This window comes from Giraffa tippelskirchi, chromosome 11 (assembly GCF_054371585.1).
Source record: "Giraffa tippelskirchi isolate mGirTip1 chromosome 11, T2T-mGirTip1v1.2.pri, whole genome shotgun sequence".
NCBI classification, from domain to species: domain Eukaryota; kingdom Metazoa; phylum Chordata; class Mammalia; order Artiodactyla; family Giraffidae; genus Giraffa; species Giraffa tippelskirchi.
Window position 1 is genome coordinate 103,071,307 of NC_137285.1, and position 15,835 is coordinate 103,087,141.

Genomic DNA, 15,835 nt, shown 5'->3' on the forward strand with positions numbered 1-15,835 from the left:
AAATTAACTCAGAGTGAGGTGTGCTAATTTTCCAAGAATGGGGGTATGCAGACCTCCTGACCTGTTCCCTGAGACAGTGTGCATGTATGAGTGTGAGTGTGTGTTTATGTGTAGAGGGAGAGGTTGAAGGGAGTGAAGGTAATACTGTGTGCTTAGTCGCTCAGTTGCATCTGACTCTTTGCGACCCCACAGACTGTAGCCCACCAGACTCCTCTGTCCATGGGGAAACTCCAGGCAAGAATACTACAGTGGGTTGCCATGCCCTCCTCCAGGGGATCTTCCCAACCCGGGGATCAAACCCAGGTCTCCGGCATTGCAGGCCAAACAATTTTGGATGGTACTTAGAAGAGGGTACGGATCCTAGTTCTATCTGCCTGCTCTGTGGTCCATGTCTTGTTTGTACAAGAGGACCTCCCCCTACCCCCAAGCTTCCAGCATTTTAACCTAAGCTTTTGTATCACAAACTGTTGCTCCCAGAGCATTTCTTGGGGGCTCTTTCTGTTCTTCCAGCTTCACAGTGAATTCACACGGGGAGGGTCTCCTCCCCACACTGCAGATAAACATGCCCCAACTGTCAAGATCCCCATGGTTATGGGGAGGAGACTGGGCCCATATCTGGGCTGAGGGTGCCAGAATGCCAGGCCCAGAAGGTCAGCCCCGAGGAGATGGACTCTGTGTGGTCCTCTGGTCTAGCCGAGGGTCTGCAGACCTGCAGCTCTGTGCTCATGAGACAGAGGGTGAGCTGGGCAGAGAGCCTTTTTGGTCAATCTCAACAGCAGAGCGGGGATGGGGACGGGACCACCTCTGGACAGCCTCTTTCCACTGCCCAGGTTGAATCCCCCACGATGTCATCAGGTTCAGAGCTCATGGACTCAGGCTCTTGCTGCCCCACAGGACTGAGATCCCACAGGGTCTCCAAATCTCAGCCCCTCTGCTGCCAACACCTTCCCTGCAGCCCCAAGAACAGGGAACCCAAGACAGATGAGGTGGGGTGGAGGAAGACTGCTCCTGGTCTCACCACTCCCCCTCTAGGGGTTCCCCCTGACCCCGACCTCAGCCCCTCTGCCCTTCCAGGGGCTCAGCAGCAGCAGGGGTCCGTGAAGGCCTCCTGCTCTCCATGTGTGCTCCCTGGACCCTGGGACTCTGGGATGGGGGAGGAACAGGAAGGACCAGAGTTCATGCCCAACTAGCAGGTCCTGGAAAGGCTGCCCTGGGTGTTTACCCCCAGTGTCTCCCTAGAAATTATCCCTAAATACTTTGAATGTCACCTCTGCTGGGTTCGTATGTCCTCTACTAGATTCACATCAGCGTCGTTTCCTTTAGTATAGACACTGCCTCCTCCCAAGAAACTGAGAAGCCCCACGAGCTCGTCACATCACCGTCATTGTTCCCTATGACCCTCATGACCTCTAGGAGGTAGGAGGGGCAGGGTTATTATCCTCTTCGACAGAAAAGGGCACAGAGGTGATGCTCATGGTTATATGATTTCCCCCAGGTCAGTTACTATCTGATGACATCAGGACCAAAAGGCAGGTGTTCTGATTTCAAAGCCAGTGCTTTTCTCAGGGCACCAACCTGTCCTCCCCAACAAGGGGATCATCTCTGGGGCCAGCCAGAGGCATGGGGATGCCCTCATGTCCCTCCTCACCAGAGGCAGCGCTCTCAAAGGTTACTGGGGCTGGAAAAGGGGCTTCCCCACTCACCGATGACCGTGAGGGTGCCTGTGACCTCTGCTGAGCCGAAGGTGTTGGTGACTTCACAAATGTAGGTGCCGCTGTCCTCGGTCCGCAGGTCACTGATGGTCAGCCCCGTGATGCGCTTGGTCCAGCGGCTGTCGGCTGGGAGAGGTCGGCCATCCTTGAGCCAGCGGATGGCAGGGATGGGGTAACCAGAGGCGGTGCAGGGCAGCTCCATGGTGTGGCCGGCCCACACTTCCTGGGAGTGGAAGCCGTCCAGGATGGTGGGGATCGACTCGGCAGGGTCTGGAAAGCAGAGAGCATAAGTGGTCCTGGCCAGTCCTGGGAGGGGTGGGGAGGGGGTTGGGGTGGGAAGGCAGGCACCCAGAACTTGCTGCCCACTGGTGCCTGGAGTGAGTGATAACCAGTGGGATGGCTCACTGGGTCCCCTGGTGCCCCAGACTCTGGCCCAAACTTTCCTACTCAGCCAGATGGAAGCTTGGGAAGCACAGCTGGGAGCAGGGTCTGAGGGAGGAGAGGATGTGGTGGGCAGACTAGGTTAGAATGACAGACAGACAGGGAGAAAGCAAAACCACAATAGGCATAGGGAGGGAGAGACGTTCATACAGTCCCCGTGGCATGAGAATCATGACCTCTTGTGACTATAATTCTGGTCCATCTTGGTCTGGGTCTGTCAAGGATTGGCACCTCTGTTCTGTCCTATCTGCTCCCACCTGCAATCTGGGTGGGCTTGGAGGAGGCAGTGTTTTTCTCTCCAGGCCCAGAAGGATTCAGAAGTTAAGTCTTCTGCAAAATATACCTGCCATCCAGCAGTGCTCCTCTCTTTTGCATTCCCAAACCACAAGCAAGCAGTGACTGTGGGCCTGCGGCCCTACACTACAGGAGACCAGGCCCTTATTGGTGGGATTCTATGTGTGACACCCCTGCCATCTGAGCAACATTCTGGCTGCTACCTCAGTCTAGTTCTCACCCTGAAAGGCCTGTCTGGGTGTTCTGCCCAGCGGGGACCTTCCCCTGATGTAAATCCCACAGGCTCCCTTTACGTACATATTACAATCCCCACTTCCTATCCTGAGTTAGGCCTCTGTGATCTCACCCCAACCAGGTCCCCTGGCCTGGCCTGCCTCCTCGACCTTCTGATGTCACCACTTTCCTGCACCGGGCATGTTGTCAGCACACTGCCTGCCACCTGGGTGCCCCGTCAGCCCGCTCTGCTTGGCCAACTCCCACTGATCTTTCAGAAAGCAGCTTCAATCTCACCCTTTCTGGACATCTCCCCCAGACCACCCTCACTGGACTCCCATAGAGTTTTCTTTTTCTTTCATTTTATTTTCAAGCAACATTTTCTTCTTAAAAGAAAAAAAAAAACCACAATACACACACATGGCAAAACTTCTGAAAGTAGACAAGATCGTATAGTGAAAAGGGAGTCTCCTCACTCCACCTCCCGTTGCTCCATTTCCCTCCCAGAGGCAACCACCATTGCCGCCCCCCACGACGGCCCTTGCCAGCAGCCGTCTGCACCAGGCCGTGTATCCGGTTTCCCTGGAAGCTCCTTGAGGCAGTGCTGATCCCCTGTGGCATCCCCACATGCCTGGCGCAGAACAGGGCTGCCCAAGCCATAGACATCTGACGGAGGGTGAATGGGGGCACGTGGGCAGGGGGTGGGCCAGCGGTCTGGCTTTTCCACATTGCGGGACTTCATAGGCTCATGGAACAGTAGAGCTGACTTATGGACTTGGAAAGTGAAAGTGAAGTCGCTCAGCCGTGTCTGACTGTTTGTGACACCATGGACTGTAGCCTGCCAAGCTCTGCTGTCCATGGGATTCTCCAGGCAAGAATATTGGAGTGGGTTGCCATTTCCTTCTCCAGGGGATCTTCCCAACCCAGGGATTGAACCTGGGTCTCCCGCATTGCAGGCAGATTCTTGACCCTCTGAGACACTAGGGGGAGGTCTTTAGGGACTTAGAGGGCACACACAGATGGGGACCCTGAGACCAGAGAGGTGCAGTGACTTGCCCAGGATCCCACTGCAGAGCCAGGATCTAAAACCAGGTCTCCCCACACTTGCTCAGTAAATGTGGTCTGAGATGGAAGCATCTAACACTGGATCTGACTCTGGGGTGAGTGGTGAGAGTGCTGACACCCCTCTGGCCCTTCCTTGACTAAATCGGGAATGTCCTCTGTTTTCAGCACACCCTGCGACCCCAGCCCCACCCACCTTGGAGAGGGGCTGGGCTTGGAAGGCTCCTCCCTGGGGAAAGACTTTCTAGAAGACTCTCTGCTCTTTTCCCACCCTCCAGGGCTTCTCATGAGGAGCCGGGGAGTGGGAATCGGGTGACCCGGATGCCAGTGGCCCAGGGTCACTGCTGAGCTGGGTGACCTTGGCTAGGTGGGTGGGGTTGTCTTATGATCTCCCAGAGTCTGACTTTCCTGCACGCGGAGGAGACACTGCCATCTCCAGATCTCCCCAGGCTGTGGTGGGCAACAAAGCACTACGTATGTCAAAGAGCCAGGCTGACACTGAACCGCCACGCACATGTGCTGGGCGATTACTATTCCATGCCCGCCCGCTCTCCCCGCCAGCTTCTGCGGCCTCTTCCCCTACAACCCTGTGGGAACGGTTGGGATAAACAAACCTGGTGCCAGGGAAGAATTACTCAACGTGACACTTAATTGATGCAAAATACACAAATTCCGTGGCACACCGCAGAATTTACAAGCGGAGGGGCCGACGGGGCGGTGGAGGAAGGGGCGGTGGTGGTGGTGGTGGGGTGGTGGGAGGGAATTAATCACCGAGTCTCAGGCGTGAAATTAAATTCTGAAGGAAAGAAACCTCTTTCATTACTCGGGAGCAGAAGTAAAATGCTGTGGCGTGTACAGCGACAGCCTGGGGGGATCGGGTGCTGCCAGGGCCAGTGCAGGGCTGGGGGAGACAGATGGCCCAGCCCTGAGAAATCTCTGGGGCTGAAGCGGGGCTGGTGTGAGGGTCAGGGTACCCCGGAGTTGGGGGGATGCTGCTGGGACCTCCCCCAGCTGGCTGAAAAATGCCACCCTGGAACATGGCTTCTGCACCCAGCTTGGCATCCCATGAGCTGGGGAAGCTGGGTGTAGCCCCTCAGCCTCTCTGGTCACTGGTCCCCTCCTTTATGAATGCAGATGAAGGTGCCTACTCCACAGAGAAGATGCTCATGACAGCTCTGGGTAATAAAGTCTAAAAAACACTTCAATGTGTTGAGTGGTTATTAGGCCTTATTTGAGGGGGCTCAGACTTTCCTTGTATCTGCCTCCCCTCAGGTAAAAGCTGATCCCTACCCTCGACTCAGGGAATGGATCTGAGATTCGAGGTTGGGGGGCTGCGGCCTGACCACCCCCTGGCATGAGTTCCCCTCTGCACTGCCTTGCCTGAGTATCAGTCGCATTTCTGCCAAGACAAGCAACTTATAGATTTCCTTGTCACATCGCATCACCTCAGGGCCCACGTCACTCCTAGGGCCCCTTCCCCTGGGCTCCCCTCTGCTCCCAGCGTCTTCCTCCCATGCTCTTTCAGCCTGTCGCTGTCATCTTGTCTATCCTCATCTCTCTGTTAGGCTTCTGTTTTTCTCTGTCCCCTGTCTGGCTCCCTCTGTGCCCACGTCTTTCCCCTTTTCTCATCCAGGTGCCTCCCTGTCTTTGCTTCTCTGTTTCTCTGGGCTTTATCTCCGAGTCTCCGAGTGGCATCTCCCACTCTCCACACCCCCCACCCCCAGCTGGCAGGCATTCGCCACAGCCCCCCAGAGGGAGAAGGACTGGCATATCCTCCAGTTTTTTTTCCCCCATTTTTTGGCGGCACCATGTGGCACCAGGGATCGAACCTGCACCCCCACAGGGGAAGTGCGGAGTCTTAACCACTGGACCCCCAGGGAAGTCCCTCCTCTAGTTTAAAGGGTGTCTTTTTGGAGGGACAAGAGTAGAAGTAAGATTAGTAGGATGAAGGGGCTAAATATTCATGCAAGGGAAAGCAGCAGACCAGCAGGATGGGGGATTCTGTGCCGTATGAGAGGCATGCAAATGAGATGCAAAACACCACATAAACAAGTCCCTATAATTTGGAAGGGAACCACTGGCGCATTTGGGAACTGGGATGCAGATGGCAAGGTCTGGCCACAAAGATGGGGCCACATTGTGCAGCCCCATCTCCCCACGTGACAGTGCAATTTCACTTGGCATTGGTTAGTTTTAACCACAAATATTGACTTAGCATCTACTATGTGCCACACATAGGTCCAAGCTTTGGAGACACAAGGGAGCAAAAGGGAGCCCGCTCCTTGCTCTCCTGGCTTCTGGTCTTTCCCCCAAAATGCACCAGGCAAATAAGAGGGGGTCCTTGATACAGTCACCTGCTGGTCAGGGTAATCCTCCCCAGATCACAGGAGAGAGAGAGACAGAATCCGAGAAGTCACCTCACAGACATAGAGAACAAACATGTGGACACCAAGAGGGGAAGGAAGGTGGGATGGATTGGGAGGTTGGGATGGGCATATATACACTACTATGTATAAAACAGATAACTAATGAGAACCGACTGTATAGCACAGGAAACCACTCAGTGCTTGGTGGTGACCTAAATGGGAAAGAAATCCAAAAAAAGCAGAGATATATGCACACATATAGCTGATTCACTTTGCTGTACAGTAGAAACTAACACAACATTGTAAAGCAGCTGTGTAAGCTGTGTGTTTGTTGCTCAGTCATGTCTGACTCTTTGCAACCCCATGGACTGTAGACTGCCAGGCTCCTCTGTCCATGGAATTCTCCAGGCAAGAATACTGGAGTGGATTGTCATTTTCTCCTCCAGGGGGCCTTCTGGACCCAGGGATCAAACCCAGGTCTCCTGCATAGTAGGCATATTTTCTACCTTCTGAGCCACAAGGGAAGCCCAAAGCAACTATACTCCAAAAAAAAAAAAAAAAAAAAAAGGAATTTGAGAAGTCACCTAATCTAGCTCATTTTTACAGAGACCCAAAGGGGTTGAGCGATTTGGTGGTATTAGTCCCCACACCAGGTGTTCTGACAATCAGTTCATCTTCCTTCCAGAAGCCACTCTGACCCCACTTCCACAAGGGCAGGGATCTTCAAATTGCAGGTCACACATGGTTAGGAAGTGACGGAATCCATGTGGTGAGTGGTGACCAGCATTTAGGTAAACTGAGACAGGATAGAATAGAATAGAAAATATCAGAGTGCATCACAATGTGTGTGGTAGGAAACACCAGCATGCATGGCATTGGTGATGCTGTCTGAGGATCGCTGTCAACAGTCTGAAAAGTGCTATTCCAGGAGGCCTCCCTTGAAGAGCGCCAAGTGACCTTCTTTCCTCTGTAATAGGGGCATCTGCATGGTGTTCGATTAGCCCCTTCCATGGGGGTCTGTGGCAGGAGGATAATTCTGGCTGTGCCTCCCACTGGTTAAACAGTTGGGACAAGTGGCTTGGCTTCTCTAAGGTCTGGTTTTCTTACCTATATAGATACGGAGGGCAGTGCACACCTCACCACGCTATGATAGTGCCTAAGAGACAGTACATAAGTGAAATGTCTGGCACATGGGGACTCAGGAAATACCAGCTTCCATCTTCTGTAAGAAGCTATAATCATTCCAGAATAAAGATCCTTTATTTAATTTAGAGATTTTTTTTTACCTTGTGTTTGCCTCCTTTCAAATGTTGTGAGGTAGGCTATAATAAAAGATATGTGCACATTTGTTCAGTCGCTTCAGTTGTGTCCGACTCTGTGATGTTACGGACTGTAGCCTGCCAGGCTCCTCCATCCTCCAGGCAAGAATACTGCAGCGGGTTGCTATGCCCTTCTCCAATGGATATTCCCCACCCAGGGATCAAACCTGTGTCTCCTGAAGCTACTGCACTGCAGGCAGATTCTTAACCACTGACCCACTGGGGAAGCCCCTAATGAAAGATACATATGTATTCAAAAATAAATAAACTAATAGAATCTTAAAAAAAATACTTAGAAACACAAGGAAATACAAAATCTCCTTAATCCAATCCAATCGTTACTACATTGGAGCAGTAGATTATATCTATAAGCTTCCTGGCGGCAAAGGCAAAAAAGGAAAGAGGGGATGGGCTCCATGTCTCCCATTATTTGATAAATGCTACAGTGGTAAAGAATCTGCCTGCCAATGCAGGAGATGTGGGTTTGATCCCTGGGTTGGAAAGATTCCCTGAAGAAGGAAATGGCAACCCATTTCAGTACCCTTGTCTGGAAAATCCCATGGACAGAGGAGACTGGCAGGCTACAGTCCATGGGGTTACAAAGAACTGGACATGACTGAGTGACTAAACAAAAACAACAAACAGTTCTTCAGGGGCATTCAGCTTTCTCAGGAAGACTCCTGAAAAGAATTGAACTGTAGAGTTCTTTATATGAAGAACATCCCAAATCAAACCAGACAAGGTCTGTCTGGTGGCTTCTGTACCTGTGTTCTTGAATCTGCTTCTCTTGAATGCCCCGATGACACGGCAGGCTCCCTGATCCATGGTGTCAACATGCCCACCCGGTCTTGGGGTCAGGCTCGTACCCTCCCTTCCTCTCCAGCCCTCTGGCCTACCTGTCACAGAGAGGCGGGCCCCGTTGCTCTGCCGGGTCTCCCCGCTATACTTGTGCTTGGTGATGCAGCGGTAGGTGGAGAGGGCGTCCTCCTTCTGCACGTCAGAGATGTACAGCCCGCCGTGGGAAGTGATAAAAAACCTGTTCTCTGGAGACATAATCAGGACACAGTTGATTACTTCTCTGGCTGGACCTGCCACCGGAAGCAACTCGGGCCTGGAGCTGGACTTCTGCTCGGCGAGGCCTGCTGCCCAGGGGATGGGAGATGATGGGAAAAAGAGACTGAAGCTGTTGTAGCCCTGAGGAGAGCATCTCTCACAGATAGGATTTTCTATGTGTAAACAAATAGAAATCATGATAATTATTCCTTTAAGTGTAGATGCTTCAGCTTTTCACAGAAAGATGTTGAGCTTTGGAGTCAAGATCTGGGTTCCAATCTGACTCTTCCACTTATTAGCTGTGTGACCTTGGGAAAGTTACTTAACCTCTCCGAGTCTTATCTGCACAACAGAGTGCAAATAATACTTCATAGAGTGGATATAATGATGACAAAAATAATAAAGTGTCTGGCACTCAGCAAGTGCTCACTTATGGAGTATCAGTCCTCCTCTTTCCTATCTCTTGGCGAGAGTTTGCAAAGCTTTAACAATCATTGCTTGCTTGTTCTTACAACTGTTTGAGGTATCATCTCCACTTTAAAATCACACAGGCAGTAAGTGGATCAGAACTCAGGCCTTCCACCAGCTCCTAGCTCTACCTCTGCACTGAGCCAAACAAGCCTAAATTCTTTTCTTTCAATGTCAGTCATTTATTCAAACAAGAAACAATCACTGCAACTAAGTTATACTAAGAGTGGTGGAGTGGAGATGCAGATCTATGATGCAAATTCATCATACAGTTCTTTTTAAATTTATTTATTTATTTTGCTTATTTGGCTGTGCCAGGTCTCAGTTGTGGCATGCAGGATCCTTAGTTGTGGCACGGGGGATCCAGTTCCCTAACCAAGGATCGAACACAGGCCCCTTGCATTGGGAGCACAGAGTCTTAACCAGTGGACCGCCAGGGAAGTCCCATCGTGCAGTTCTTGACACCATTCCATGCAAGGCAAAGGTGCTGTCCTGTGTTTTACTTTCCCTGCCCTCTCTCTAGTCTTACTGCCGTGATTTGGCTGAGAAGCAGAAAGGATAGAGTAGTTTCACCCATTTGGCTGATTATAAGATAAGACTCTACTCCGAGGTAGAGTGGATTTCCTCATCCAAGATCCTAAGGCAAACCCTGAACTTGAGCTAGTCAGGGCTGTTTTTTTTTTTTTTTTTTTTTTTTAGGGCTGATTTTAAAAGGGGGAGAATATGGATTCAAGAGTTGGGGAAAGGCTTGTATTTGGCTTTGGGACTCTCTAAGCTCCTGGTCTCCCACTCAAGATCCAGTCAGATTAAGATGGAGAAGCTAACCTAGGGTCCTTCAGCCTTGCTCTTTGGGGGCGTAGCTGCTTCCCCAGGCAGGCACAGAAGAGCCCAGGCTGCCATTTCCACCAGAGGGGGCATCAGAATTAGGACTGTGATGATGACTTACAAGAAAGCTGCTGGGGAGAGGGTAATGCTGACCTCAGACAAAGGACTTGCTAACACCAGACTGCCAGGCTTTCACAAGGAAACATTTTGGGGAGCCCCATCCGCTTCAAATCCTGTTATTTGAGGTCTGCTTCCTCCCACCTGGGGGCTGAGTGAACCCTCTCAGTCAAGAAATCCGACACTCTCTGGTTAGGAGTATTCTGTAGTGTCTCCTCCTGCCAAGCACAAGCCCAAGATCGCAGCACCATGGACAGGGACCTCCCGAAAGGATATTTTCCAGCAATGAAACCTGTAGAATTGCAGGGTTGAAAGCTGAGTGTACTTGACTGCATCTTTGACAAAACGTTTCTGGCTTTCGTTTGAATACCTCCAGGGCTGGGGAACTCACTGCCTCATTCAGTGACCCACTCCAAAGTTGACAGTGCTGAATTTGAGAAAGATCTTCCTTGGTCACAAATGGTCTCCACGGATCCTGGTTTCTACTCCTTGAACCCCTACAGAACCAGCCTAAACTCACGTGACTGACACACTCCCTCACACACTGGAAGGCAGCAAATCAGACCCTTTGACTTTTCATGAGTCTTAAGGATTATATTTTTTTAATTGTTATTTAGTAGGGTTTCAATAGCTTCTTCAATCTAGTTGGTCTCTGACTTAATAAAGTTTGGTTTATCTACAAATCTCTTCATTTTTTCCCCCTCCTTCTCACTTTCCCCACCCCCCTTCTCTTCCCTTCTCCCTCCCATATATCTTTGTACATGACTAGGCCTCCTGGTGGAGAAGGTAATGGCAACCCACTCCAGTACTCTTGCCTGGAAAATTCCATGGACTGAGGAGCCTGGTAGGCTGCAGTCCACGGGGTCACTTAGAGTTGGACATGACTAAGCGACTTCACTTTCACTTTTCACCTTCATGCATTGGAGAAGGAAATGGCAACCCACTCCGGTGTTCTTGCCTGGAGAATCCCAGGGACGGGGGAGCCTGGTGGGCTGCCGTCTATGGGGTCGCACAGAGTCGGACATGACTGAAGTGATTTAGCAGCAGCAGCAGGCCTCCTGGAGAAGGAAATGGCAGCCTACTCCAGTATTCTTGCTGGGAAATACCATGGACAGAAGAGCCTGGTGGGCTACAGTCCAAGGGGTCACAAAGACTTGGACACGATTTAGCAACTGTACAGCAGACCTGCTAGGTGCCAGGCATTTTGCCGAGGGTGGGGATCTAACAGTCAGCTTATTTGAGCAGGGCAGAGTAGAGCAGGGCTACCAACCTCCCACCTAAGCTGCATTAACTTTTCAGGAGGGACTGGGTAGGGGTGAGGGGACAGATCAATTTTACTACCGCTTCATACTCTGCCTTTAAAGGCCCTTGTCGTGTGTCCACAAGCTACTCCTAGGCCACCTTCCTGCTCTCCACTCTTGGACACCCTTGGCTAAGTGGGTCTGGGTGTGGGACTTCATGCAGATCCCCACCGAGTAGCATCTTGTTGGATTTCCTTAGATGAACACTTGGCCAGCTGGCGGGCTGCCTGGAGCTTGCAGACCCTGGCCCTGCCCCCTCCAACACGAAGACCACACCCTATAGACCCCCACTCAGTGCTGTAGGTAAAATAAGAAAAGGAGGCAGGAAGCATCCCGGCTCTGCTGCCGGCAGTCAGAGGACCCACAGGAAGCACAGAGGAAGCCAGGCTCCCCACCCAGACTCTGCACCTGCCGCTTTGTCTCCATGTTGTGACATCCCAAAGTCAAATATGGAAGCTCTCTCATAATTTATTATGTAACTGCGGCTGGAATGCAGGACGACTGGAGGGTGTTGCTGCCAATCAGAAGTACGAGGGTTGGAGGTGGTGGGATGAGGAAAAACAGGAAACACCCGAAAATCAGCCCTAGCAGCCCACAGGTGCTCCAGCCTGGACAGCCAGGACCCTGTTATCCACAGATCGACACCAACAACGGTGCACTTGGCCCTGAGGAATTTTAAGCTGGGGAGGGGTGCTGTGGTAATGGTGGTGGGGAGCTGGGGTTTCTATAGCAACAAGCAGCTGCTGCATCTGATGTTTCACATCCTTCATTGTCCTCATTTCCCCCCTCCCTTCCCCCCTTCTTGTGCATATTTAATTGCAGTAACATTTCCAGATACAGCGTATCGCTCCTCCTGAAACAAAGGCAGGCTGCAGTCAGGGGGATGCATGGTGAGCAAGAGGGGAAGGAGAAATCAGGGGTATTATGTTAATCCCCACTGGGGGGACGTGTGCGACATCAGTTCTGCATGTTTGATGAGAATCAGATGATGGGCCCTCCTGGGGAAGGATGGAGAAGGGGGCCTGCGGAGTGAGAAGCATTCGGGGTGGAGGGGGAGGAGGCATAGTCCGCTGGTGGGGGGTTCAGAGGGTCCGGGACTCCAAACACGGCTAACTTCCAAGGCTGGCTCCAGGGGGCTGCCCTGGCAGTCTGGCAGTTCATCCTCTGCACCCCAGTGGGACCACCTGTCCTTGGATTGGGGAGAGGAGCCATTATCATCCCATGTCTTGGTTTCTCCTCCTTGGGGTAGGCTGCATCCAGCTGGAGGAAGGATGGAGTGGCAAGCAGGACCACCACGTGTGGCCTCCACCCTGAGGCCACTTGGACATGTGCGTCTGGGATCATTTTTGGTTGTTACCAAAACTTAGGGGTGTAATAATGACATTTAGTGGTCAAGTCAGAGTGACAACAAATGTTCTACTCTAAATGCCAAGAGTGTGCTCATGGAGGGTCATTTTCCCTTAGGCTCTAGGACGAGGACATGGAACTGTGCTTGAATGTGGACTCTGCCATTGGTGCTGCCTGTCTGTTACATCTCAAAGTCTGCAGTATCGTCTGTGAACACTCCCAAGACCAGGGGAGTGCTGTGTGTGGTTAATGAATCCTTTTTATTATTACTTGAATACTCTACTATCCATTTTCCTGGTGATCTGGTTTATGAAGCACCCATTACACGTTAGGCCAAAGGTTTATGAACATTATCTCATTTAATCCCCACACTCCTTTGAAATGGATATTATTGTTATTACAAACCAAAGCACAGAGAGGTTAAATAAACCACCCACAGTCACACGGCAAATAAGGGGTAGAGCCTAGACCATTAGTCTACTTCCTACATTCCTCTAAAGCTCTGTGCTAGGCTTACTCTCCCAGAATAACAGTACCTCTTACAAGAGACATACATTTAGCCAGCCTCTGCTTGATTGCTTCTATCAGCCGGGTCTTCACTTCCTCACAAAGGCACACTCATCCATTCGATTCAGTTTGGCTCCATTTATCAAGTTGTCATAGAGTATCCCTATGTACTCAACTGGGCTCCATGGAGAAGTCCTGAATTTGGCCTCTGCCCTCTGGGATTCCACGTTAGAAGAATGTTCTTCTACCAGGAAAGCTTTAGCCTTTAGAAACAGGGGCTGGTAAAGGGTGCGGAGGGGGCTCGATGGAAGCCATTAGTGAGAAGAGGAAGATAAAGAGGGGCCAAGCCACCCAGCATTGATGGCAAGCCCAGGACTGAGACTTAGGAGACTGAATTGGCACCCTAGCTCTGCCACTAATGAGGAGGTATATCCTGGGTGGAATAGTGTTCCCCACAAAAGTGTCCATATAGAGCTTGTGAATGCAAATAGAATCAAGTTAAAATGAGACCACAGTGGAATAAGGTCGATCCCAAATCCAGTATGACTGATGTCCTTGTAAGAAGAGGGAAATTTGGACATAGGCAGGGACACACAGGGAAAAGTCCTGTGAAGATGGAGGTGGAGATTGCAGTGATGTAACTATGAGCAGGGAAAAGCCAAGGACTGGACTTCCCTGGCGGTCCAGTGGTTAAGCTTCCATGCTTCCAATGCATGGGTTTGAAATCTGGTTGGGGAACTAAGATCCCAGATGTTGTGTGGCATGGCCAAAAAAAAAAAAAAAGCCAAGGATTGCCAGTGACCCCAGAAACCAGACAAGAGGCAAGAAAAATTCCTCACCACCCCCACCTCTGTGAGCCTGCAGAGGGAGCAGGGCCCTGCCCACACCTTGATTTTGGACTTTTGGCCTCCAGAATCATGACAAAATGAATCTCTGTGACTTTAAGCCAGCCGTTTGTGGACATTTGTTAAGGTAACCCTGGGAAATGGGTGCAGGGTGACCTGAGGGAAGCCCAGGCTTCTCTTGGGCCCTCAGTTTCCCCACCCTTACAAAGAGGGAAGAGGTGGAGACGATATGTGTTTTTAACCATGTTTGTACATTAGAATCATCTAAGGAGCTTTTAAAATTAAACTCAGAATCTCTGGGGGTGTGGCCTGGAAACTGCTATTTTTAAAAAGCTTTTTGGGTGATGTAATGTGAAGCCAGGGCAGAGAACCACTGGATTAACTAAACTGTAAGGCCCTTCACTCTGACAGTGGATGTCTCTGTAATCACACCAGACTTCTCTGAGTCCCATTTCTGCTTCAGGAAAATGCAGATAATAAATAGGACTTAGGTCACACAGTTGTTGGAAGTGTTGGAAGAACTAGATGAAAGATGAGCTACTGCATGGGACCATCTCCAGCACATGGGTGGTACTCATTAAATGTCAGCACAAGTGGCTCCATCTCGAGAGATGGAGGGCTGGCCGCTCTTGGGGGGCTCTCTGCCCCCTCCCATGGCCAGGTTTCTTGCAGTCTCCTCCTTCCTCTCAGGAACCTGGAACTAAAGGAGGCCCTCCTTGGCAATTCAGAGGCCTTGGACACAACTGATAACTAAGCTGACAGCAACTTTTCTTCTTTTTCCAAGAGGTCAGAGAGCTGGGCCTTGAAGACTCCCCAGAGCTGTAGTAATCACAGAAAGGTAATGGTCAGAAACCTCAGGGCTCCTGGTGGCCTTTGAAGGCTGGGGGAGAAAAATCTGCCCTCTGAAATGGTGGGCCCGTCTCTCTCTCTGCTCTCAGGAGGCATGAATTGGTGGGGAGAGGGTCTTGGGTAGAGGAGGGGGGGTGGTGAGGGTTTGCTGGAAGGTGTGAACTGGACAGATCCCACCCAGCCTCTAGAGCAAAGGAGGGGAATTATGGATGGAGCAGGACAGCAGCTTCCTTACTGGCCTCCCTGCTTCTGCTCCCACCCCTTCTGCTCCCACTCCATCTGTTCCCAGCAGGCAGCCAGAGTGATGCTTTAAAGCCTAAGTCAGATTCATGCAGCTCCTTTGCTTAAAACCCTCCAATAGTTTCCCATTTCATTCAGTGCAAAAGCAGTGCTGGTCGCAAAATAGACCCTTGATAAATATTTCCAGAATGAAATGAATAAATATACGAATGAATAAATGAAAAAAACTCCCCCAATTTCTACCGTTGTTTAACCCTCATGTGCAACTCAGAAAAGCCAGCTCCCAGCTCTAAATTTGCCTCCTCCAGGAAGCCTTCCCAGATTAGCCCACTCCCATTTCTGAGTTTTTCTACATCTGGCAAACCTCTTGCCACTGCTAATCGTTGCTTCTACTCTACTCAATTAGACCTTCAAAAATAACTGTTTTTGAACATTCAAAAGTCAAGATTTAATAGTATGGGAGTTCCTTGAAAAATTAAAAACAGAATTACTATATGATCCAGCAATTCCACTTGTCTGGGTATATATCCAAAAGAATTGAAGGCAGGATGTTGGAAAGATACCTGTTCACCCCTGTTCACAGCAACATTACATGCAATAGCCAAGAGAAGGAAGCAACACAAGTGTTCATTGATGGATGAATGGATAAAGAAAATGTGGTATATACATAAAATGGCATATCACTCAGCCTTTAAAAGGAAGGAAATTCTGTCACATTTCTGTAACATGGACGAACCTTGAGGACATGGTGCTGAGTGAAATAAATGAGACACAAAGGGACAAATACAGTATGACCCTACTTATAAGAGGTACCTAGAATAGTGAGATTCCTAGAAACAAAGAGAATGGTGGTTGATAAGGGCTAGAGGGAGGGTG

The 15,835-nt window shown here is 50.5% G+C and overlaps 1 protein-coding gene across 4 annotated transcripts in view; it reads right to left on the reverse strand.

The window, feature by feature from the left end:
• The window catches only part of DSCAML1 (DS cell adhesion molecule like 1), a 361,106-nt gene that overhangs the window by 89,731 nt on the left and 255,540 nt on the right, over positions 1–15,835 (reverse strand). For all 4 annotated transcript variants that reach the window (XM_081546517.1, XM_081546519.1, XM_081546518.1 and 1 more), the window contains 2 exons: positions 8,304–8,450; positions 1,704–1,982 (listed from right to left, as the gene is read on the reverse strand). In XM_081546517.1, coding sequence (XP_081402643.1) covers positions 1,704–1,982; positions 8,304–8,450 — 426 coding nt within the window. The remainder of the gene's footprint in view (positions 1–1,703; positions 1,983–8,303; positions 8,451–15,835) is intronic.